The 23,000-nt window shown below is 48.2% G+C and overlaps 1 protein-coding gene across 3 annotated transcripts in view; it reads right to left on the bottom strand.

Moving 5' to 3' along the window:
• ACSS2 (acyl-CoA synthetase short chain family member 2) overlaps positions 1-11,558 on the bottom strand; it is a 65,290-nt gene extending 53,732 nt beyond the window's left edge. For 2 of the 3 annotated variants that reach the window (XM_054045513.1, XM_054045512.1), the window contains exons 1-2: positions 11,367-11,558; positions 8,316-8,511 (exon numbers count right to left, since the gene is read on the bottom strand). In XM_054045513.1, coding sequence (XP_053901488.1) covers positions 8,316-8,511; positions 11,367-11,490 — 320 coding nt within the window. In that variant the 5' untranslated portion in view covers positions 11,491-11,558. Of the gene's footprint in view, positions 1-8,315; positions 8,512-10,950; positions 10,972-11,366 lie in introns of those variants that run through there. The other variant, XM_054045514.1, reaches the window with a different exon arrangement.
• Between the last annotated feature and the right edge of the window lie 11,442 nt (positions 11,559-23,000).

Genomic DNA, 23,000 nt, shown 5'->3' on the forward strand with positions numbered 1-23,000 from the left:
TGAGCGTCGAGGAGCCTGCATTCATCACCTGCCCGAAGTGAGCCAGAGTGGGATTTTCAAAAGGGCCCAGCAATGGCCTAACTCTGCCCCACTGAAGACAATGGGAGCATTACAACAGCCTGCAGTGAAAGCTGAGCTAGGCCAACGTGGAATGCTTCTGAAAATCCATCCTCAGTGCTACAGCAACACTGACCCAATGCTTGCGAGGGCCGAGGGACATACTGGCCGCCGCTTCCAGCAGCTCCCATTGGCCTGCAGCAGCGAACCGCAGCCAGTGGGAGCTGCGATCGGCCGGACCTGCGGACAGGGCAGGTAAACAAACTGGCCTGGCCCACCAGGGGCTCTCTCTACACAAGCGGCGGCCCCAGTTTGAGAAACTGGTTTAAATTCAAGCTTAGATTCTGGAAAACTTTACAATGTGCACAAAAACCCCAAGTCCTCCCATCATGTATATGTCCACATCCAGGTCATCTATTGTCCTACATTGGCAGGCTGTGTTAAATAACAAATCTCTCCAGTCTCCTAGTCCCTATTAACAACACTTAGCAGCAGTCAGAGAACACTGTCTGGTTTTTCCAGCAGTGCATTTCTAAACTCACTTAGCTTTCTTCCTTTCAGAGAGATTTATTTGAAGAATTTTGGAATAAATGCCCAAACACTGGTTATCAGCTGAAGCTGTAGCAACTCTACCAGATACTTTCCCCTCTACAATTCATCCTAATATTTGCTCCTTCTTAACACAGCATTTTATGTTTACCCCAGATTCATACTGGGCGAGCCCATTAATTGTAATATCCTCTTTTTCTTTTTTTAACAGAGCTGCAGTAAAACTGCCAGAATTTGTTACTGTCTCTGCTTCCCCCTTTTAAAAACGATGATTCATATTTAGTGCTCAAGAAAGCAAGTAACCAAGACGCTCTTAAAATGATCAGAGCCGGTAGGCGCCGTAGAACTCTCAGAGCTGTGCCACTATCCCACTTGACCAGCAGCATGCCAACGCTACCCCAATCCTAGGCACCCCTCACTGCTCTGCCAGCGCCGCTTGGTCCTCATGTGCAGCACCCCTAGAGCTCCAATCCCACCCCTCCCTGAATACATCCCCAGGTCCCTAAATCCCAAATGGCTGTCACTGCAACTGTACAATGGGCAGGCTGTCTCTCTCCAAGAGGCCAAGTTACATGCTACAGGTTCTCCTACACACAGGCCAAGGTTAAAAAAAACCCAGTTACTTACCTACACTGTAACTGTTATTCTTCGAGATGTGTTGCATTATTTAATCCACTTCAGGCATGTGTGTGCCAGTGCACTCAAGATGGTACACTGAGTATGCACACCCCTAGAGTGGAATAGACGTGGGCAATCCCTGGAAGAGTACATTTCTACCTTGGGATTTAGAGGTTGGGGCAGTATTAGGTAACAAAGTTTTTCCTTTTAACTCTCTTGCCTGGTTTGTTTGTTTATTTTTAACACCTCAAACTATTAAGGCAGTGACGACATAACCCTGTGATCTCAAAGAAGCCTCAGCACCAGATAACTAACTGCAATGCTGCATTTAGGACAAAGATCTTTTATTTCAGACAAATGAGTTATTTGGGGCACATTTCCTGGTTTTCTGTTGCTTTTTAGTTGGTGGCAGCAACACTAATCACAGGAAGAGGAATCACAAGTGGCGGGGGACAGGAAATAAAAGTACTTTCAAATGTTCCTAGGCAGCAGAAGATGCTCAGGAATTATCAGAAACTGAAAACATCTTGCATTTACTCAAGATGGCGTCTGCCTCTGTTCTTGCTGAAGTTCTGTTATCGACAAAGAGAGTCCTATTAAAGGGAATAAAAGTGATAGGCACCATGCATGCAGAGGCAAGAGATCAGAGAGATAACTGCTGCCCTTTGTGCCGAAAAAGCAACCCCATGTGGGCAACAGTTACACTGCTGCCAGCGGTTACGACCCTGACATACTACCAAGCCTGCAACTCTGCTCTGGCTTTCAATTCCCACCCCCAGCAGCTCTGGCGACTTTACAATCGTCATCTATTACAAATTTCAACATTAGTCAATAGCCTATGGTCCCACTGGGAGGTCCGGTGACAATTAACAGAGCTATATCACCCCACCAGCAACTTCTGACTAATGAAATGGGGCATGATTCTCCTCTCTTTCATGCTGGTGTAAACTGGGAATAATGCCACTGCATCCAAAGCGTAACATCACTCTCAGTCAGGTGTGGGAAGGAAATCAGGCCCAAAAGCTAACTTTTGGCATTCCCTTCCCATGTGTTTATTACTAGACCCTACATTACACCCCATCATTGCCAATTGCTCTTCTCCAGAAAGGACAAAAACCACATACCATATTTATCTGCACCATGTTCTGGAGCTAGTCATTCTCCCATAATTGGTGACCTATATTCTATCATAATCTTGAATTCTCTCCCACCTAACTTTGCCAAAATTTAACCACCTGCCTGCAAATTAGCCTGACGAGCCCTCCCAAGAAAGGAGATTGATGGCAAGTTTGAGGGAAATTAGTCAAGATATTTCCCGATCTAGGGATTCCCTAGAACAGAGGTTCCCAAACTTTTTTCCCTGAGGCCCACCTGTGCAGCTACAATAGTGGGCCCCGGTGCCTATTAACATGCATCCATTAGGGCAGTGGTTCCCAAACTGGGGTTCGTGAACCCCTGGGGGTTCACGAAATGTTACAGGGGGTTCTCGGGAAAAAATTCCCTAATGGCGGACAGAGCTGTCCCTAGGGACCTCAGGCACGATGGGGCCAGCAGCCCGGAGCCCCTGGACTTCCAAGAGCTAAGCAGATCAAAGCAAGCATATCTATCACACTGAAGAGATTTCAGCTTCAAGACTCCTTATAAGAAATGGAAAGGGAGGTAGATATTTTTTGCTGTTTTTAAAATTAAATAGGCAGCTAGTATTGTTTTTAAAATTATTATGAAGAACAAGTTTAAGCTTTGTTGTAACGTGCGTTGTTTGCCTGGACTGCTCAAGACCTGAATGCTTGTGTTGGAGGAACTCTGTAAGTTGGTTTCTTAAATACCTTCATGCTTGTTTCACATCTGATACTCCTTGATGAAACATAGGAGCCTTGTCTTATAACAGGCTTATTCAAAGTGATACAAGCTATGAAAGTGAGATCTTGGAAGAATGTTGCCGTTTTCATAATGTAATAAGAATACTGTAATGATTAATAATAATAAATAGTGTGTAATAAGCAAGTCATAAAAACAAATTTTATATTTCCAAGATCACTGCTTTTATAATTTATACTCAGGTAAAGGAGAAAATCCCTGGAAATATTCGTTTTTAGGAGGGGGTTCGCGAGACTTGACATTTTAGTGAAAGGGGTTCACATGTTGTTGAAGTTTGGGAACCATTGAATTAGGGAGAGTGGCACCCCGGGGCCTGCATGGCCCCCTCATGTCAGCAGGGACTGGGGCCAGCGAGAGGGCAAAGGGGGCAGGCAAGTGCCACAGCCAGTCCCCGCCAACACCCTCCACCTCAGCAGCCTGTTGAGTGCCTTGAGCTGGTCACCTGGCAGCCCTACCTCAGTCACCCACCCAGCACCCTGGTGCACCTCACAGACACCCCCTGCCCGGGAACGAGGGAAGGGTTTGGGGGCCGCCAGTGCTGAGCCGAGGCAGGCGCTCAGGTCGGGCCCGGCTGTTACCTTGATGGTCCCAATCATCCACCACCAATCCTCGATCCCTATGGGGACTGTGAGGCTGATACTCCAGGAGGCCGACAGCCACACATTGCGGGATGCGGCAGCTTGGGAGTGGGGCTGGCCACAAACCCTCCTGCCTCCTTCAGCCGCCATGGAAGCCACCACTTCTCGGAGCCGGCCCCTTCTATTGACCTTCCGCCTCCATTTTGCCCTCCAGGGGCGCTGGGCTCCTCTGGCCCTGGGCAGGGGCCATCACCAGCCACCACTCCACCAACATATACAGTTTGGGGGGCAATGTCCCACCATGCCCCCCAACTCCGCCCATGGCGGACCATGCGGGACTGTGTTGCAGCCCACCTTTGGGCCGTGGCCCACATTTTGGGAACTCCTGCCCTAGAAGAGCTGTCTGGACTTTCAGAAGAGTTTCTCAGTCTTTTTGGCCTGTCATAGCTCAAAAATACTTGGATCTAAACTCCAACATTTGCATTGCAGAGATGGCTGAGTGCTTTTCACTAATGTGGGGGTGGAGGGAATAGTTATATTTAGTTCTGGGGGAGGTATAAGTACTTTAAGTTGTGTGCATGTTTCCAATGTACAATGCTCTTCTTCTGACACTCTCAACCCCTCCTTACAGACTTCCTAAAGGCCTACTCCATAGCTACTGTGCCGTATTCTCCTCAGGTCCATAACCACATGTGCCTTATGTTCCTTGTACCACTTACTCCTGGGGGAATTCTGCACCACTGCGCATGCACAGAATTCATATTTCCCTGCAGATTTTTTTTTCTCCTCACAAAATACATTCTGCCGGAGAGGCACTACAGTTACACCTTTCACCTACCAGGTGCTGCTGTGGCACCAGAACAGAGGGCAACCAGCTCACCGGCCATAGTAGCTAGCCGTGGAGAGGAAGGAGGAGAGGCTGCGTTCCTCACAGCACTCTGCCCGCAGGGCCAGGTGAGGAGGCAGAGGATGGGGCGGGGAGACAGACAGAGCGGGGCACATGGAGCTGCTGGGGAGGTCACATAGATTGGGGTTCAGAACCGCTAGTGGGGGGGGACATACTGGGGCGGGGGCTGAATGGGAGTGGGGTTGCAGGGCCACATGGGGACGGAAGTGGAGGGGGTGGCGGTGGGACATATGGGAACAGGGCAGATATGCCCGACTAAATGGGAGGGGCTAGGGGTCAGCTAGGGTCTGCACAGGGGAAGCTCCCCAACTCCCAAACAACCCCACAAAAACCCTGTTCCATACTTCTCCCACCCACACCCAACAACCCTCCAGGTTCCTTCCCTGCTTCCCTCTCCCTCAGCTCCTTCATTACCCCAATTCTTTATACTGCTTCTACAGGGTGCGGGAAATACGTTTCTGTACTGTAGTTAAAATGAATTATTCCTCACAGTTCTGTATTAATAAACTTAGTGAGGAATCTATTCGTTAAAAATCATTTCTTGAATCTTTTTTGTTGTCTTTATTGTTAAACATACTTGCTGACAGGTATTTTGAAATAAATTACCAAAATAATTGAAACTGGTGTGATTATATTGTGTTATTTTGACAAATAAAATATGCAGAATTTTAAAATATTGTGTGCAGAATTTTTAATGTTTTGGTGCAGAATCCCCCCAGGAGTAACCACTGCATGCACATCTTATAGCTACAGACATTCTCACACCAGCTTCAGAACAAGCAGGTCATGCTGGCTTTAGAATGTTCATAAGCAAGCCGAAGATTTATCCAACAATATTTTAATGTATGACCCTTGTGTGCTACTAAAATTTATTTTACCACCACCACTTCAGTGCTGCAAGATGTCCAGAACCAATATTTACATCTCTGACATCCACTGAGTGTGTCAGACAATCTTACAAAGCCTGTCAAATCAAATCCAAAGAACTTCAGGCAAACAACTTTTTTTTACCATTACTGAAGGTTGAAACCGTAGGCTGCTGACTGCCTGTCAGAACCTTCTACATGCAGGTTTATATGAACTCGGAATGCCCAGTCTGAATGAACAAAACATGCACACGCACATAGAAATCCTGGCCCGATTGTCAACCTGCCATACAGTTTGTAAGGTGTGTACTTTTACATGAATGAATTTACAAAAGTTTTCAAAAGGAATTTAAAGAGTCATCTTAAATTTAGAAAAGCTGCAAAATTTGTTCAGTATGTATGTGAATAAATATTTTTCACCAACATGTAGGCCTGTCTATACTAATAAAAATTTACCAGTATAACTATTTCTTAGGGTGGGGGGATTTTTTACTGAAGTTACATTGGTTAAAGCTCTTGTGTGGATACAGTTATATTGGTATAAAGATGACTTATACCAGTCTCCTCCCCATACAGGAATAGTTATAACAGTATTGGGGTACCTTTCTACTGGGGCCATGTCTACACTACAGACTTCTGCCAGCATAGCTGTGTCAGTTAGCATGAAGAGGTGTGATTCCCCAATCGACACAGCTATGCCAGCAGAAGCCCCTAGTGAGGACATAATTATACCAACAGAATTGTGTTTTTAACAGTATAGCTGGTTTTGCTCAGGGTGTGTATGAAATAACCTATACCAGTAAAAGCACACCTTTGACCAGTACAAGCTACGTCCACACTAGGATCAGTATACCTGTACTGGCAAAGAACCCCTAGTGTAGACGTGGTCCAATATACGAATATAAATGCATCCAGTCTAGAGGGTTGTACCACTTTGACTACAGCACTACACTTCAGAGCTGTAAAGCTTCCTTCCACACTACCATTGGTTCTTACCACATAAGCCCCACAATTGAGGATTCTATGCTTAAAAGGTTCATATCTGTTGGTGGGGGAGCTGAGTGTCTGATATCTTTGTATTTGGAGGCATGTGTACCTTTGAAAGGCAGTGTGGAATGACCACACCCAGCTTTTGTATATTATAACCAAGTACACCTCTACCTCGATATAACGCTGTCCTCGGGAGCCAAAAAATCTTACCGCGTTATAGGTGAAACCGCATTATATTGAACTTGGTCTGATCCGCTGGAGTGCGCAGCCCCTTCCCCCCCCCCCCCCCCCGGAGCACTGCTTTACCGCGTTATATTAGAATTCGTGTTATATCGGGTTGCATTATATCAGGGTAGAGGTGTACATATTTTTCAGTGGACTGCATGTGACCCTAAAGAACCAGGAGTCATGGGAACATGCGATGTAATCAGATGCAGTCTGGTTCAAGTGATACAGCAGCACGCGACCCCTTCAAGATGAGTAAGGTAGCCTAACTACTACTACGTTTTGGGAGTCACTCATAGTGAGTATTCTTCAACATGGCACCTTAACATCAAAACTCCAGGTTTTCTAGCAATTGCTTTTTTGGTTCAGGATGGGAATTCCAGGTGTAAATAACTCTACAGAAAGTGTTTTCAGAACTGTTACTGGCCTAAACTTTCAGCCTTTTCCTCAATGAAGTGTTTTACCTGGGACTAAGAGCAAAACACGCAATGCTTCAACAAGAATGTACGAAAGACACATGGACTCAACTGCACTGACATATCCATGGATTACTTTGCTTTCCACACAAAATTCAGACTTTTTCACCTTGAGCCTGAGGCCTTGCCCAAACGGCACAAGACTGGAGCTAGGAGGTGGGTTTCACTCTCATTCTGACACTGATTTGCTTTGTAACTTTGCAGAAGTTAATATCTGACCCTCAGTTTCCTCATCTGTAAAGTGACATTTACCTGCTTCACAAGGGTATGTAGGTGCTATCAGCCAGTGACTGAGGTAGGACTAAGACGTGGGAGGTGCCGCCTACCACCCCAGCACTTACTCATCTAGATCACAAGGCCCCTAGCAATGCACCATCTTCTCAGCATAGCTTTTACATTATTTAGAAAGTCTGTATCTGCTGACTGCAAGCTTCCTAGAATTCATGTTCAATTCTAGGCCAGGCCATTTTGGAATTCTGACAAGCCAGCAAAGAAGGTTAAAATGTGTTGAAGGGGATCTCGCCACTTCATGTTTTTGCATGTACACACCCTGGAGTTTTGAAGAAGTTAGAGAAGGTTTCACAGCCAGCTTCTAATGGGAAGCTAACTCTAATCGTAACTATGGAAAGAGTGGAGTCTCCCCATCATTTACCTCTCAGGTCATTATGTTTTAACATGTACCTTAATAGAAGTCAGGATCAGTTATACTCTTTACTCTAGGACCATGGTTTTCAACCGGTTTTCATTTGCAGACCCTTAAAAATTTTCAAATGGAGGAGCGGACCCCTTTGGAAAGTCAACCTGTGGTCTGCGAACCCGTACCATAGCTGTTTTAGACTGAAAACTGACTAAACAGAATGCAACTATAAATGTTGCACATGCTTGGCATGGCACTTGATGCAGCGTGAGAAAGGGCGCTAAACTGGGTTTCTAAAGTAACAACAACACTTCCGGGTTTTGACCTGTAGGGGGAGGGGTATTCACATACTTTTGATTGATCAGAAAAACGGAATGCCTTTTCTGGGATCTGAAACTTTATTTTCATAGTCACCTTTTGTGGACCCCTTAGATAGTCTGCAGACACCCTGAGGTCCACAAACCACAGGTTGAGAACCACTGCTCCAGGATTACATGCAACACTTTCTACATTATAATAAAAGCAGAACATTACCAGTAAAAAGCAATTTTGTCCCCAAGTTTCTTTTCATTGACATTTCTATCCAACAGGTTGTAGCAGATGTTGGTTGTAGCCCCTTTCATCCATTCAATAAAGATTTTTCCTTTTGTCACATCGAAATTGTACTTCAGAAAGGGTCCAGAGTGTTGGCTCCTCCAGTAAAATTCCTTAGCAATGTCATCCCAAAATTCTGCAAAAGTAACACAGTCAAACTTTAAGTGACAAAAATGGATCAAGACACATTTAATATCTGAAGATAAAATTCAATGGTCCTTGATAGGAAACAGAAATAGGGTCAAATTCAGTGGAGGTTGCAAACCTGCTACACTTCATGCAATGAAAGTTTGCATGAGCTAAGGCTTCTTTTAAAAGCAGCCTTTACCACCCTCATCAAGTCGCCCTCTAATACTCACTCTTATACTAAACTGGTTCAACTGAGATTACAAGACATGGTGGTGCAGTTGCCACCAACCTAGTCTTCAAGTATGTAAAAGCATTTTACCTTCTTCCAAAATTTGGAGATAATACACCTCTACCTCGACATAACGCTGTCCTTGGGAGCCAAAAAAATCTTACTGTGTTATAGGTGAAACCATGTTATATTGAACTTGCTTTGATCCACCGGAGTGCGCAGCCCCGCCCCCGGAGCACTGCTTTACCGCGTTATATCCGAATTTGTGTTATATCAGGTCGCATTATATCGAGATAGAGGTGTATGTTACATTTCAACATTTCTTCTAATGTTCAAGAGATCCGTCTCCAGCTGTGTCCTCACACCATGCAGATTGTGTAACACACCCACTCTTTCCAAAACAAAACCGCACACCTTTTCCAAGGAGCAGATTTTTCCACTATCCCACTCTGAGCTTCAAATCATGTACAGTAATTCCTGGGAACATCATAATTTCCTGTGGTTTTCAAAAACTAACTGTATGTCCATAATATGGACTGGTTAATATGAGCTCAGATATGGACAGCACCACCCTCGCTGACAGGTTTAGACGCACAGGCATTTACCCAAGAGAATGTTTCACATAACATGCACAGTTCTGATGAAAAACTCTACACCTACTTATACTGTGCAAGCAGAATAATTTGCATTTAGTTATAAGGAAGTATCAAACAGAGTGACAGCCCTGGGAAATGTACTGAGTACATTACCTCTGAGAACAACAGAGAAATACCGGTGAGGTGTAGCCTATGAGAGCAAATACCGGTGAGGTGTAGCCTATGAGAGCATAGGAGAGATGGCATTCAGAGACAGTGGGAGGTGTCTACCAGCCAGCCAGCCTACTTCCGCTAGGAAATGCCTCCTCAATGACCTCCTCAAAACCCTTATTTGTCCCTCCCCATTGCCAAACCACACAAAATACTGCTGTTAAAACAATTCCCCCCATGCCCAGTTTCTACCATAATAATCCTCTCCCCCCATCTTTCAATCCCTCCCTTCACTATATCAAATTCAATCTTGTTACCAACTTCGGAGCCCTGTGTAACTCTGCCCCCTCTACACAGCCACCCATGACTCATTCCTTGCCCTCCCCGGACCTTCCACCTCACTGCCTGTTTGTCAGCATCTGACACAAATGTCCGTGCTTTCCTCCACACCACATCTAAGGTTCAGAAAATCCTTCCTGAGTTTACATCAACCCTTTTCTCGTTTCCAACCCTCCAGGAGAAGAACCCTCTAGGGTCCTGTATGGGATCTCTCTGTAGGAGAGGGACCCTCTAGGGTGTTGTAGGGGATCTTGCCACTTCCTGAAGCTTTGAAGCTGTTAGAGAAGGTTTCACAGACACAACTGGATATTAGTTGCTCATACACCATAAATCTGCCCAGCTGGTGAACTCCTTGGACTAGGAACTGTGCCTTCCTGTTTGAAAAAGATCTAGCGCACAATGGGCACTGCAGAAATACTAATAAGATTATTATATTTTTCCCACCCACAAAGCTAAGGCGCATTTTAGGGAGAGGTAGAAAGGCAGGGTTGGGGGTGGCAGAGGTCACCAGCATTCTGGCATACTCTCCTTTCCAACCAGTCACAGCAAGATCACTCTCAAGCAGTTTTGCTTCCTCCCACTGCATAAGACAGCCCTTGGGTAGCACCACAGGGCAGTGGCTTAGGCATGGGACTGCATCCACAGACCCAAGTTCCCTTCCCTGCAGCACTGCTAGCAACGTGCCTGCTGCCGGGGAAGTAAGAGCTTCAGATTTAACAGAGGTAACCGTGCTGACCCGCCTGGGTAAAGCCCAGACCTGTGCCTGAAAAGCGTTCCAGAGGCGGTAAGAGTTCCCTTCCTCCCTCCCCACCTGGCAGTGCCTTGCTGTATGAAGCTCAGAGGGGAAGGATTTGAGGCAATGAACAGAGGACGGGTTTCAGTTTTAGAAAACACCGTCTGGCTTTACAGCAAGGGTTCCCCACGGTAAACACAGGGCGGAAGGCCCCGACACAGGAAGCCCTGCTCCGAGGGACAACGGCGCATAACTAGCACAGTAAGACCAGTGCTTAATGTGTGCCAGGGCCGAGCCCCAGCCCCGCTGGGCTTGGCTGTCAGTTATTCAAGTAAAACCATCGCAGGAGCCCCGCGCCGCTTTCGCTCCCGCTCCAGGGGCAGCGCTGCTCAAGCCTACCAAAGGCTCTGCTCTGGTTCAGGCAACACAGCCCGACGGGCACCCGCTGCATCCCGGGGCAGCCCCCCGCTCGGCCCGCCAGGCGGGAGGGTCCGGCGGAACTGCCCGCACTCGTGTCGGCGCGAAGCCCGGCGACCGCCGCTGCACGCTGGGTTCACACCGCGCCTAAGGCCCGGGGCTGGCCGCAGCCGAGGGCGGGGAGCCGGAGACGCGGCTCCAGCTCAGCTCTGCCCCGCGGGGCCCTGGCACACCAGGGCTGCACCCGGCTCCTGCCCCGCCTCGGGCCGGTCCCCGGGGCTCCCGCCCAGCACAGGCCCGGCAGCGCAGCGGGGTCCCGGCACAGCCCGGGGAGCGGCCGGGCACAGCGGGGCCGGGGCTCCGTGCCCAGGCAGGCCTGGCCCCGCCCCGGCACTCACCGTGCGGCTCCTCCACCGAGCGGCGGTAGCGCTCCCGGTAGGCGGCCAGGCTGGGCACGTGGGCCTCCAGCACCAGGCTCTGCGGCGCCCGGAACAGCCCGTCGCACTCGGCCGGCAGCGCCATCCTCCAGCCGGGCAGGGCACTGAGCGGGGCGCGCACCGCGCCGGAGCCATACGGAGTGAGGCGGCGGGCGGACCCGTGCAGCAGGGCCCGCCCCTGGAGCCGCCCCCCCCGGGCCCAGCGTGCCAGGGGGGCCCGGCCCGGGAAGCCTCCGCCTGGGGGCGCTTTGCCGCACCCCCGGGAGTAACTCATCCCCTCAGGGCGCTGCCCAGAGCACCCCGCCCCCCCGAGCACTTAGCTCACCACTGGTGAGGAGCAGGGTTTACAGCGGAGCAAAGCGGGAGGGGCCAGTCTCCCTCTGCAATTAGCGAAGAGGGGGAGCTGTGCGTGTGCTCTCCCCCGCACCCCATGCAACCTCTGCCGAGGACAGCGACCTCCAGCAGGGCCCCACTGCCTTCACTTCAACTATTAATGACACTCCACATTGATCAGGGGGCTGGCTGCACAATCCTCATATGGGGTGACCAGATGTTCCGATTTTATAGGGACAGTCCCGATTTGGGGTCATTTTCTTATATAGGCTCCTATTATCCCCCACCCTCTGTCCCGATTTTTCACATTTGCTGTCTGGTCACCCTATCCTCATAACGCTCTCAGATAGTAACAACTGCGCCCCAAAGCCCTGCCACTCAGACCAACTTCACGATCCCCATTGCAGGGGCAGGGACCAGAGGTGCAGGGAACTGAAGTGACATGCTCAGGAAGTCAATGGTAGAGATGGGCTGGGAGGAGAGGTGCTCCAGATCCCCAGATCCAAGCTCCCTCTATGGCATCCCACTGCCTGTCTAGGGAGAGAGAACTACTTGGGTAAAGTCCATTTTCATTACATTATTATACTCCTAGTTGATAGCACCTTCACCTGCTCTTTGTGGGCTTGACACCACCCACCTTCAACAATCCTCTTGGCTAAAATCCCATAAACAAAGCTGGTGACTTTAATTTCTCAAAATTGGAGGTCTCATCCCCAACCGAGTTACTGCACAGGAGTTAACAAAGTTGTCCTTAATTACTTAGAAACCGTTAGGCTGATGCCCTTTCATGATTTCAAAATGCCAAATGTAGGTGCTCTTCTGTTATCAGTGGCCTGCAATGAGTGTAGCATATTTGAAGACTGACTTAAAGGAAACCTGGAAATGAATGTGGTCAATCTTTCATTCAATCTATTATATAAGTGTCTTATATTGCATTGTGAACATATAACAAGGTAATAAATCTGAAACAAAAATAATAATAGAAGGGAAATAGAGAGGAGATGCTTTGTAACCAGGCTCAAGATAGTCCTGGAATACCCTTGACTGGATTCTGGGCTCACTCTAGAAATGTATAGCCACTGAAATCAATGTCATTACACTAATGCACAGAGTGTGAGATCAGAATCAAATTCACAAGCACGTGAGAGGCTTGAACCACATCTTTAAGAGAGAGGAGAAGGCTGGGGCTGTGGAAGTATCATCTCCCAGGAGCCATAAAGAGCAGGGAGGCTGGCTATGATTTCCTGCCCATCAGTGGTTAAGTTTTATCTTTCTCTATAAAAGCTTCCCAGTGCCATGAACCCATCCACTAGGATAGGCTTGAGTAATATAGGTTCTGAATAGGCCCTTTTCATTTCATGTTTCGTCTGCTGCCTTGGTTTTGTCTTTTAAACAGTTCATGCCATGAATAACATTTCCTTTAACTGCACAGTATTTTGAGAGCACCAACATTGCTTTTTCAAATGTTTGTTATGTGAAAGGCAATGTGGTCCAGGCACTGCACTTGGTGTCAGAAGACATAGGTTCTGTTCTCAGCTTTGACGCTGACCTAGGGCAAATCACTTCACCTCTTTCTGCCTTTGTTTACCCCCACAGTTTGTCTGTTGTGTCTGTTTAGATTGTCATTTGCACAGTGCCTAGCACAATAGTCCCCCATCCTCATTTTGGGCCTCTACTGTATAATAAACAATAATGTTATGAACAGGGCTGCTCTGATCACATTAGCTAGTCATATAGCAGAAAGTTTCAAAGTCTGGATCCTTCACCTTTGTGGTACAAAGTTTCATTGTGCCTGAGGAGCAATGTTGTCAACCACAGCCCACATCCTGGAGCTTTATGTGATCTTTTAGATATCTTGGGCCCAGGCGTGGAGCCCCTGCAAGATACGGACTGAGACCTTGAACTTAACTTGATATTCCAGGGGAAGCCATTGTAGAGAGCAGCTAATGGGTGAGATGTGTGATGTGGTCCATGTTGATGAGGAGACACGGTACAGTGTTCTGTAGTGCTATAGTTCAGACTGGAGGTATATAAATAAACCAGATCATCATCTGCCAGGATGTGACAGAGATTCCTAGCTGAACAGGGCTGGTAGAAAGGGTCGACTCACGGATGCTGCTATGTGAGAGCTTAACATTAGTGGGGAATCTAGTAGCAATCCTGAATTGACCAAGTCTGGCTGTGCACCAGCATCTTCAACCAAAGGAGACTGACCATTGCTGCAAACTCTTCAAAATGCTTTCCTATGCCCTCCAGCATCACCTTTGTCGTATCTGGGTTCAGCTTCACCTATCTATGGTCCCATTCAAGTCAATGGGTATTTTGCCATTGATTTCAAATGGAACAGAGTTAGGCCAATGCTGGACACTTTTGAAATCCCTCCCAGAGTATTTCAAATGCTTTAGCCTTGTCTACCAGTGAGGATTTGGGCACATTAACCACTGTTTGGACAGAAAACTGTTGAAACCCCATATTTATAACCTTGACACATGTTCCTACAACACTCTATGTATTGCCATACATACCTCCACCACAACAGCACCTACCACGGGCTTCCCAGACTGATCAGAAGTGACCCCAGGCTCCACAGCTCCTACAGAGAAATCACCATTCTCTTTTCCACAGGGAGTAGAACTCCTGTCCTGGTGCTGCATGGTTATATCCTCACAGAAGTAGAGAAAACTCTCCTTCCTCATTCAGAAGCTCTGCAGCCAGATCTCGAGAAGAACCAGGCTGGTTGTGGTCCTGACTCAAAAGTGGCATTTCATCCAGTAAAGTTTGCCAAGGGACTCACACAGCTGCTCATGCTGGGGTGCAGGATGATGGGGCCTCTCCCACTGAGCTGTAGCATTCATTCTTTATACTGCTGGTCTTGGTCTTTGGCACTCCAGGTGTTTTGCTGGAACACCCGACCCTGTCCCTGGGTCCCTGGAGACACTTTGTGATTCAAAAAACTGTCTCTGAACAAAGAGAGAGATCTGGCCATCCAGCCTGTACAGTGAATATTTTCTGCAAGTGGCTGCAATTCCTAGGGAGTTATGGGAGCTTATCTCCTTCTTTTACAATCCCCTGGGTCTCCAGAAAGCCTTTTCAAAATCCCACAACCACTGCTTCAGGGAGCAGTTTGGCTAGGTACTGGAGGGTAGTACAACTGCAATAACCATCAGAGTGCTGAGTGTGGATATAGGGCAGAACCTGACATCAAACAGCTAGTGTGAACATCTGCACGATTGCTCTTTCAGCTGGTGCAGTCCCACTAGACCCACTCCCACTTTGTTTTTAAACCTGCCAGGTCTTCTTTGCATTTTATAAAGAAGCAAAAAATGGGCACAATCTCCACGTTTAAAAGTCCTCTGCAGGTCACCTCATACAGAATAATGCTGCTGTACACAAGGAGATGTCAGCACTTCATGTTAGCAACTTAGTTCTGCTGGATTTTGCATTTGCATGGGGAAGGATTAATTAGATCCCTAACAAGTGCCATTGCTTTGTCCCTCACTCCTTAAACATTAGGCTCTGCACCCTTATGCGTCCCTCCAGGCCCTGCTCAGCTTTGCCCCCCCACCCACTGCTGGACACTGTTTCTGCTCACTGTCACCACTGTGAAAAGTTTGCTTTGTCCTGGCTGGTCAGTTTCAGGGCAGTGCATATCTTATTTCACTGGGTGGCATTTGCTGTGCCTGCATTGAATATTTACTGCGCCTTAAAACTGCAACTGCCTAGATAGTGAATCTAATTCAAGATCTGTCCAACAGAACCCTTCTTCTGTATGCAGCTGAGATGGTGGGAAGCACAGAAAGAAGAGCTAGTGTGAAGAGCTGTCAGGATATATATCCCTCTGTTCACTCTCTGTTTTGCCTTTTACTTTGGCGTGGCACATCTGTCAAACTGAAATTCTCCACCAAGACCCATGACAGTATGATTTCTATCTAGCAACTGTTCCTCATGGTAAGCAGGACAGGATAACTTGTCAGAGACAGTGGCAGTCAGCTGTCTGGAACCAAGAATTGCCCAGTATGGCCTGACAGTCTGAAGAGAATGTTAGCCCCCTTGGAGTTGCCTCACTTGTCAGTCACTTTCTGTATTGCAATCAGAGTAATTGTCCTTCAGTGTTCCTGCATGTCTCTCCAACCCTGTGTGCAGGGATGCCGATTGAACCTGCCTATGTCCAAAGCTGTTGCTTCAGCTCTCATGAGACATCTCTGAACAGGGCTAGCTATGTCAGCACAGCCAGCATCCCTGGTGAACCCTGAGACTTCAACCTGCAACTGAGCCCCAGGCAGCCACACAACTGCCATCAGAGGCAGCAAATAAGACTTCTCCATGGAGCCAGATGTTCAGTGTAATTAGACTAGTGTCAGGGAGGAAAACAATACAACAAGCCCAATAGCTCAATCAGAGAATAAAGGTAGAGAGGCAGCATTGTCTAGGGGAGTGATTCTCACTCAGACTTTCAGACCTAGCATACCACATCTGAAACTTAGTACTTGGCACCTTTACTTAGTGTAGGTGTCATAGATTGCTGTTCTGATACCATACTTTAGTAAGCCAGCTCACATACCATGGGACTGCCACCTGCATACCACAGTGTGAGAACTGCAAGTCTAGTGAATAGAGCCTGGGGCTAGGAGCCAGAAAATGCTAAGCGCTGCTGACTCACTGGACGGCCTTGGGACAATACCTTAACTTCTGACTCCTCTCTAAAGTAATAATGAAATGGAGAAAGGATGTGATAATACAACATTACAGTTATAAATTTAACCTCAGAAAAACAGGGATTGCACAGGTTAAAGTTTGCATAGTGACCTTAAGTCACCCACGCTGCCCATGCTGTGTACACAGCTAATAACCTCATTTGTAACTAAAAATAATACAGATGGGTGAGTTAATGTTGCTATGAAAATCTTAACTTTTGTTTCCCTGCTTTCTGTGTTTATGTATATGTAAGCTTAGTGTTGTATGTATGCAATGTTGTTAGTTTATGTAAATATGTTACCTTAATGTTACATGACTGTAGGGGTTATGTTGCTTTTAATTTCCTTGGGTTTTGTAAAGAAAAAACAGAAAGAAGCTGCCCTGGCTAGTTGTATCACTTTAACTGTACTGGGGTAGGTGTGGCTTCTTTTGGTATCAAGATGCTTAGGCTGTGTCTAGACTTCAAAAGCTACAGCAGCACCGTTGCAGCGCTTCAGTGTAGACACTTACACAGTGACTGGAGGGGTTCTCCAGTCGCTGTAGTTAATCTACCTCCCCGAGAGGTGATAGCTAGGTTGAGGGAAGAATTCTTCCATCGAACTAGTGCTGATTACACCAGGGCTTAGGTTGGCTCAATGACATCGCTCAGGGTTTGGATTTCTCACACCTCTGGACGACCTAGCAATGCCAATGTAATTTTTAAATTTTGCAGACCAGCCCTTCTACTGGTATAGCTTATTCCCATATGGGCGGGGGGGCTGTGCTATATATGTATAAGGGCTGGTCTGCACTAGAAAATTAGATCAACCCAGCTACATTGCTCAGCGGTGTGAAAAGCCATATCCCTAAGCGATACAGTTAGGCTGATTTAAGTCCCTATTAACTACAGTGACAGGAGAACAGCCCTTCCCTCCCCTCCCCCGCCCATCAGCTTATAGTGTCTACACTGAAGCGTTACAGTTGTGCCGCTCTAGCATTTTACTTCTAGACAAGCCCTAAAGTAACTGTATCCTGGTATAACAGTGTCTACACTAAGGGTTGTAGCAGTATAACTACATGGGTAGGATTACACCCATAACCAGCGGAGTTAAATTGGTGTAATAACTGCATGTGGACCTGGGCTGAGTGTTCAGTGGTTCCAGGAAAGCTTTGAATTTCCCACATGGCAATGAGTGGGGAGGTAAATTATGTAGTTCTTAGTGCACTGCGATGAATGGGGTGAGGGAAGACGCAGCGCTGAATCATTCCTGGGGAGCATTGGGTGGCTGGGTGAGCTCGCCTCTCTGCTCTTATTGTTTAACTGAAGGCATTTTTCTGACAAGTCTGGGGGTATGTCACTATGGAAACCACGCTGGCACCGCCCCCTCGGGCAGACACAGCATGCGCTGCCAGACAGGGATTTCCGCTGTTCTGGGAGCACACCTCCCCGAAGGACACTCGCTGTGCTGTGAGAGTGCTGGGCAACAGCAGCTGTACCGGCACTCTGATCACTGCATTCCCAATTAAATCACCCCGAGTAAACCTGACGGGCTGAGCTGTGCCGAGCTGACAGATTAGATTGGGTTAATTAGTCCATTAGCTCAGGGAGTAGAAGACACAGGAAGGAAGTGGAAAGAGGGAGAAAGAGCTTGAGCACATGGAAGCCAAGACATAGTTCCTCCCTCTCCTCTCTGTGGTCTAAGGGGCTGAGAAATCCTATGCATTGTAGATAATGTGCTGCCCAATGCTGTAAAGGCGATGGGGGAATGCTGTAAGTGAACCCCACATGGAGTTCACAAGCAGAGTCTCCTAGCGGTCTGCGTGGGCCGAAGGGGCGCCCTTATACACATGCCGGCAGAAGCTCTCTTCTGTCTGCTTAGCCGTGGCTACACTGGGGTGGTCTCAGCACAGTGGCATCACTGGGGGATGGGGTGGTTTTTCACACCCCTGATTCACATAGGTAAGCTAGTATAAGCTTTAAGGGTAGACCAGGCCTAAGTTTACAGGGGAGCAGCAGAGCATCTCGGAAAGTGACAGAGGAGGCCAACAGCACCAGAAAAAGACAGCAAGCGAGGCCTCAATCCTGCAAACCTTGAGTTTGATGGGAAGCCCATCAAAGGGTTTGTATCTTTGGGAGGATTATGCTGTGTGTTTCCATAAGAGAGACTCCCCCACCTGCAAACTGTCCCAGCAGCAGCTCCTGGACTGGGCCAGGCCTGGGCCAAGCCTGGACACTGGGTATGGTGAGGTTACAGGCAGGCTGGCCTTAGGTTCAGCCCCTTGCCCGTTTTTGGTTGCAGTCACATTCAGGGGAGAACATTTTGGATGGTGGACGTGGTCTTTGATGAACATCTCTCCAAAGCAAAGCAAACACTCATAGGGATTGAGCTGACATACCAGAGTAGGGTGACCAGATGTCCTGTTTTTAAAAGGACAGTCCCGTTTTTGGGGACTTTTTCTTATATAGGTGCCTATTACCCCCCACCTCCATCTCGTTTTTTCACAGTTGCTATCTGGTCACCCTATACCAGAGGCATCTGCATGGCTTTACTAATACATCTGAGAGCAAGACGGAGAGATTTATTTCACTGAACTGGAGGCTACAAGAGAAGCAGGAAATAGAACGGAATAGAGATGAGGAACAAAAGAACAAGGGAACTGGAAGAAACTCCGAATGACAACAGCAAATGCTTCAGACAACTCCTTGCCACGAAGCTATGGGAAAAGTGGTCTGAGTCTCTGAGAGATGGTATCAATTTACCACTTGGACAGTACAGCTAAAAGGACACTGTCAAGGTTAGTTAAGTTAGAAGGCACTTGCATTGCCAATGTCCCCCCTGGCAAGTTTCCTCCTCTGACGCCTGCTATATCAGAAAGCGTGCGAGATGAGGACTTTCAGCAGGACTGTCAGCAAGAGAGCAGATCTCACCACTCACAAGGACATGCTGTATTTTATCTGAGAACCAGCTCAGAATGTAGTGTGTAGCTTCTGGTTTATTCTGCACGCGGCTTATGTTGGAGTTAAGTCAATTCTACTGACAAGAAGCAAGGGCTTGTCTATATGGGGAAATTGATCAGCATAGCTGTTCTGGAATAACTAATCTGCAATAGATATTCCAGAATAGTTCCCTGTGTGGACCCTTTGTTCTGTGATAAAGTCCCCAGGATTCTGGAATAATTACTCCTTTGTTGAGTATCACTTTTATTCTAGAATAGTGTGTCCACACAGGAGTTATTCCAGAATAGATAAATTATACCAGAGTAGTTATTCCCATGTAGACAAGGCCCAAGTAACCTTCCCCTCTGCAATGTATTTGACCCTCCTATATACCACGGTGACAACAATTCACTAAGGAGCAAAAACAGGCAGAAAAAGAAAAGAGACGCAAGGAAAACAAACTAGGCAGGAGCAATTGACTGAGCTGTGGGCCCAGCTGTGCCTTTTTGTCACTCCCTTACCCCCAACTCCATCGCTTCATCTCATTCTTCTTCCTGTGGGTCTCAGGCTAGGTCTACACTACCCGCCTGAATCAGCGGGTAGAAATCGACCTCTCGGGGATCGATTTATCACGTCCCATCGGGACGCGACAATCGATCCCCGAATCGACGCTCTTACTCCACCAGTGGAGGTGGGAGTAAGCGCCGTCGACGGGAAGCCGCAGAGGTCGATTTTGCCGCCGTCCTCACAGTGGGGTAAGTCGGCTGCGATACGTTGAATTCAGCTACGCTATTCACGTAACTGAATTTGCGTATCTTAAATCGACTCCCCCCTGTAGTGTAGATGTACCCTCAGGCTGGCAGCAGTATCTCTACCTCGGGGAGGCATGGCAGAGTGAGAGTCCTGTTTGGTCTCCACACTCACTGGTCTCCATGTTCTCTTCAGTAACAATGATAGATCCCAATGGTCCAGGTGAATAGCATTCAGCTCACCTGGCTATCATGTTTCACAGCCACAGCTGCTGTAGAGGAGAATTCTGTAAAGTCATTAAGCTCACAAGCCTGGTAGATAACAGAGACAGACCATCCCAGAGAGCAGAAATAAAAGTGGGTGTGTAGCAAAGCGAGACTCACCGGCGTGGCGCCTCCTGCTGGTTATCTTGTGAATTAGCTCTCCAGCACTCAGAGCGCCTCTTACTGGCCAGTGTCTCGCCTGCCGCTGGCCCCTGTGTCCCTCCCGGACTCCGGTGCTCTTTACCTTGGGGTGCTGCCCCAGCAGTACCCCACCACGCTCTGGGTCTCTCCTCCCAGGGGAACCCCCAATCCCCTCACCCACCTTGCCTCAGTGGCTACTGCCAGTCGTCATCTAACCCCCGCTCACTGGGGCAAACTGCAGTCTGTCATGGCCACTCATCATCAGCAAGGGGGTTAGGACCTGCTGCCTTTGCTTATTCCCGGGCTGCCCCTCTGCAGCCCCAATACCTTCTTTAGACCTTCTTCAGGCCTTGCACAAGGCCTGCAGCCTGGGGAGTTGCCCCACTACAGGGTGCCAAAGGAAAGACAGAGTCAGAGAGAAGCAATTCTGCATAATGTATGTTCCAGAAATGTTCACTTGTTACAAAACATCCTGGTCCAGCATGGGAGATGGCAAAGAATAATGCTGCTGGTCAGATGGAGACACCTGTAAAACAAGGACAATGCTGTCATAAACTGGCTAGCGTGTGCCTGTGTGTGTCTGCGCGTGCGTGCATGCATGCACCCAAGTGCACAACAGTTCCCTCTACTGGATGGAATCAGTATTGTTCAGCTGCGCCCTTGTCTTCACTCCACAGTTAACTCAGGCCCTTAACCCAGCTCTTGTCCAAACACAAACCTTCTGCCCCAAGTGTGGTGGTGCTTTACACGCAGGCTGCCTGGCTTGTCTGGGGCTACAGGCTAAAACAGGAGTGCTGCTTACACTCAGGCCAGTAACCCACCCACTTTACAGGGAGGCTGCAGACTGGAGTGCTGATAGTCCTCAAATGCCTTCCCACAATTCCCTCCCCACCATCTGCCTAGAAGGGCAGACAAGTTCTCCCACAATTCCCTGGGAAAGAATCAGAGCAGCACAAAGAACCATGGCATATGCTCCCAGCAGTCCTAGCAACTCTCGGAGTGAATGCAGCACCTGTGGATGCCATCAAATGGACACTCAAGTCTGACCTTTGCAGTGTGGCCACTCAGATCCTGGCTCAGTTAACACTGCAGTGCAGACATACCCTGTGAGTCATAGGCCCTATACTGTTACAGATAAAGAAGAGTTGCCTAGGTTGAGTGGTAGGGACCTTTGCTTTTGAAACAGGAGGGTCAGAGCTTGACAGCGTTTAAGGCCAGAAGGGCCCATTAAATCATGTATCCTGAATTTCAGTATATCGCCTTGATGGATCGGTCCTTCAGCCCTCGTATAGATTGCGCCGATCACAACACGTCTTCCATTCTTCTCGTATCCTGGCCTTCCTTCTCCATGTGCGGCCATGTCTTTTCACGATAAAATCTTCCCATCTCTTTGGAGCTTGGCTGAGTGGTCGTTTCGGTTCCCATTGGTACCACTCGGCGATAGCTGTAGTCCATCGATTGTCAGGGAGCCTTGCTATATGCCCGGCCCATCGCATTTTATTATGCCTGCTCCCAACAATGACGTCCTGCACTCCACTCTGCTGTCTGATCACTTCACTGGGGACTCGATCGTGGATTGAAATTACCAGAATTCTTCTTTCCATCGCCCTCTCCGTAACAGACAGTCGCTGTGCCCCTGTCTTCGTCAGCGCCTGTGCTTTGCTGCCATACAACATTACTGGCAGTACTGTTGAGCATTGTGCAAACATCCGTATATACACCGTTGTGTGCCAGCCTGCACTGCATGACTGGAGCATGACTTGGGTGTCTGGGGGTGTGAAGGGGTGCCCACCCCAGCCAAGGCCTGAATAGGTAAAATAGGCCAATTAACCTTTAGTCTGCACCTGGAGGGGAGCCAAGGCCTGATAAGCCCAATGGCTGATGATGCCCAGCTAGGGGAGAACACAAGCATTGAATTGAAGGAGTTCTAGGGGGACAGTAAGCCCTGGGCTCCTGTCTTGGATTACAGACTGGCAAGAACCCGAGAGCAAGTAGTAGTCACGGGGCCCAGAGGAAGCTCCCATAGTAAATCCAGAAGGTAGGGAAAAGAGGTAGGAAAGAGTCCAGGAAAATACCAACAACAGGGTCGGAGCCTGAGCAGACTGTGGTTGCTGGGCATAGGGTCCTTGGCCGGGAACGTGGAGTAGTGGGCGGGCCTGGGTTCCCCTGCCAGCCACTGGGAAAGTGGCACAGACTGGGCAGTGGATTGGGAGACTGAGACAGCAGATAGATCATTTGGCCGGTGGGCCTTGGCTACCCAAAGGGTGCAGAGCACATTGACCCAGCCTGAGGATTACAAAGGGAGCAGGAAGGTAAGAGAGTGAGCAACATTAGGTCCCTTCTACACTGGGCAAAGGTATCGGGATAGGGAATAACATGGTAGCACACAAAGTAAAGGATGTTTCAGCCTTGCAGTGTGGCTCAGACTGAACCTGGCTTAAACTATCATGTTGCAGCCTTGGACTCTGAGGACTGAGAAGCGCCCTGGTCTGTCCC

Source organism: Malaclemys terrapin, chromosome 12 (assembly GCF_027887155.1).
Source record: "Malaclemys terrapin pileata isolate rMalTer1 chromosome 12, rMalTer1.hap1, whole genome shotgun sequence".
NCBI lineage: Eukaryota > Metazoa > Chordata > Testudines > Emydidae > Malaclemys > Malaclemys terrapin.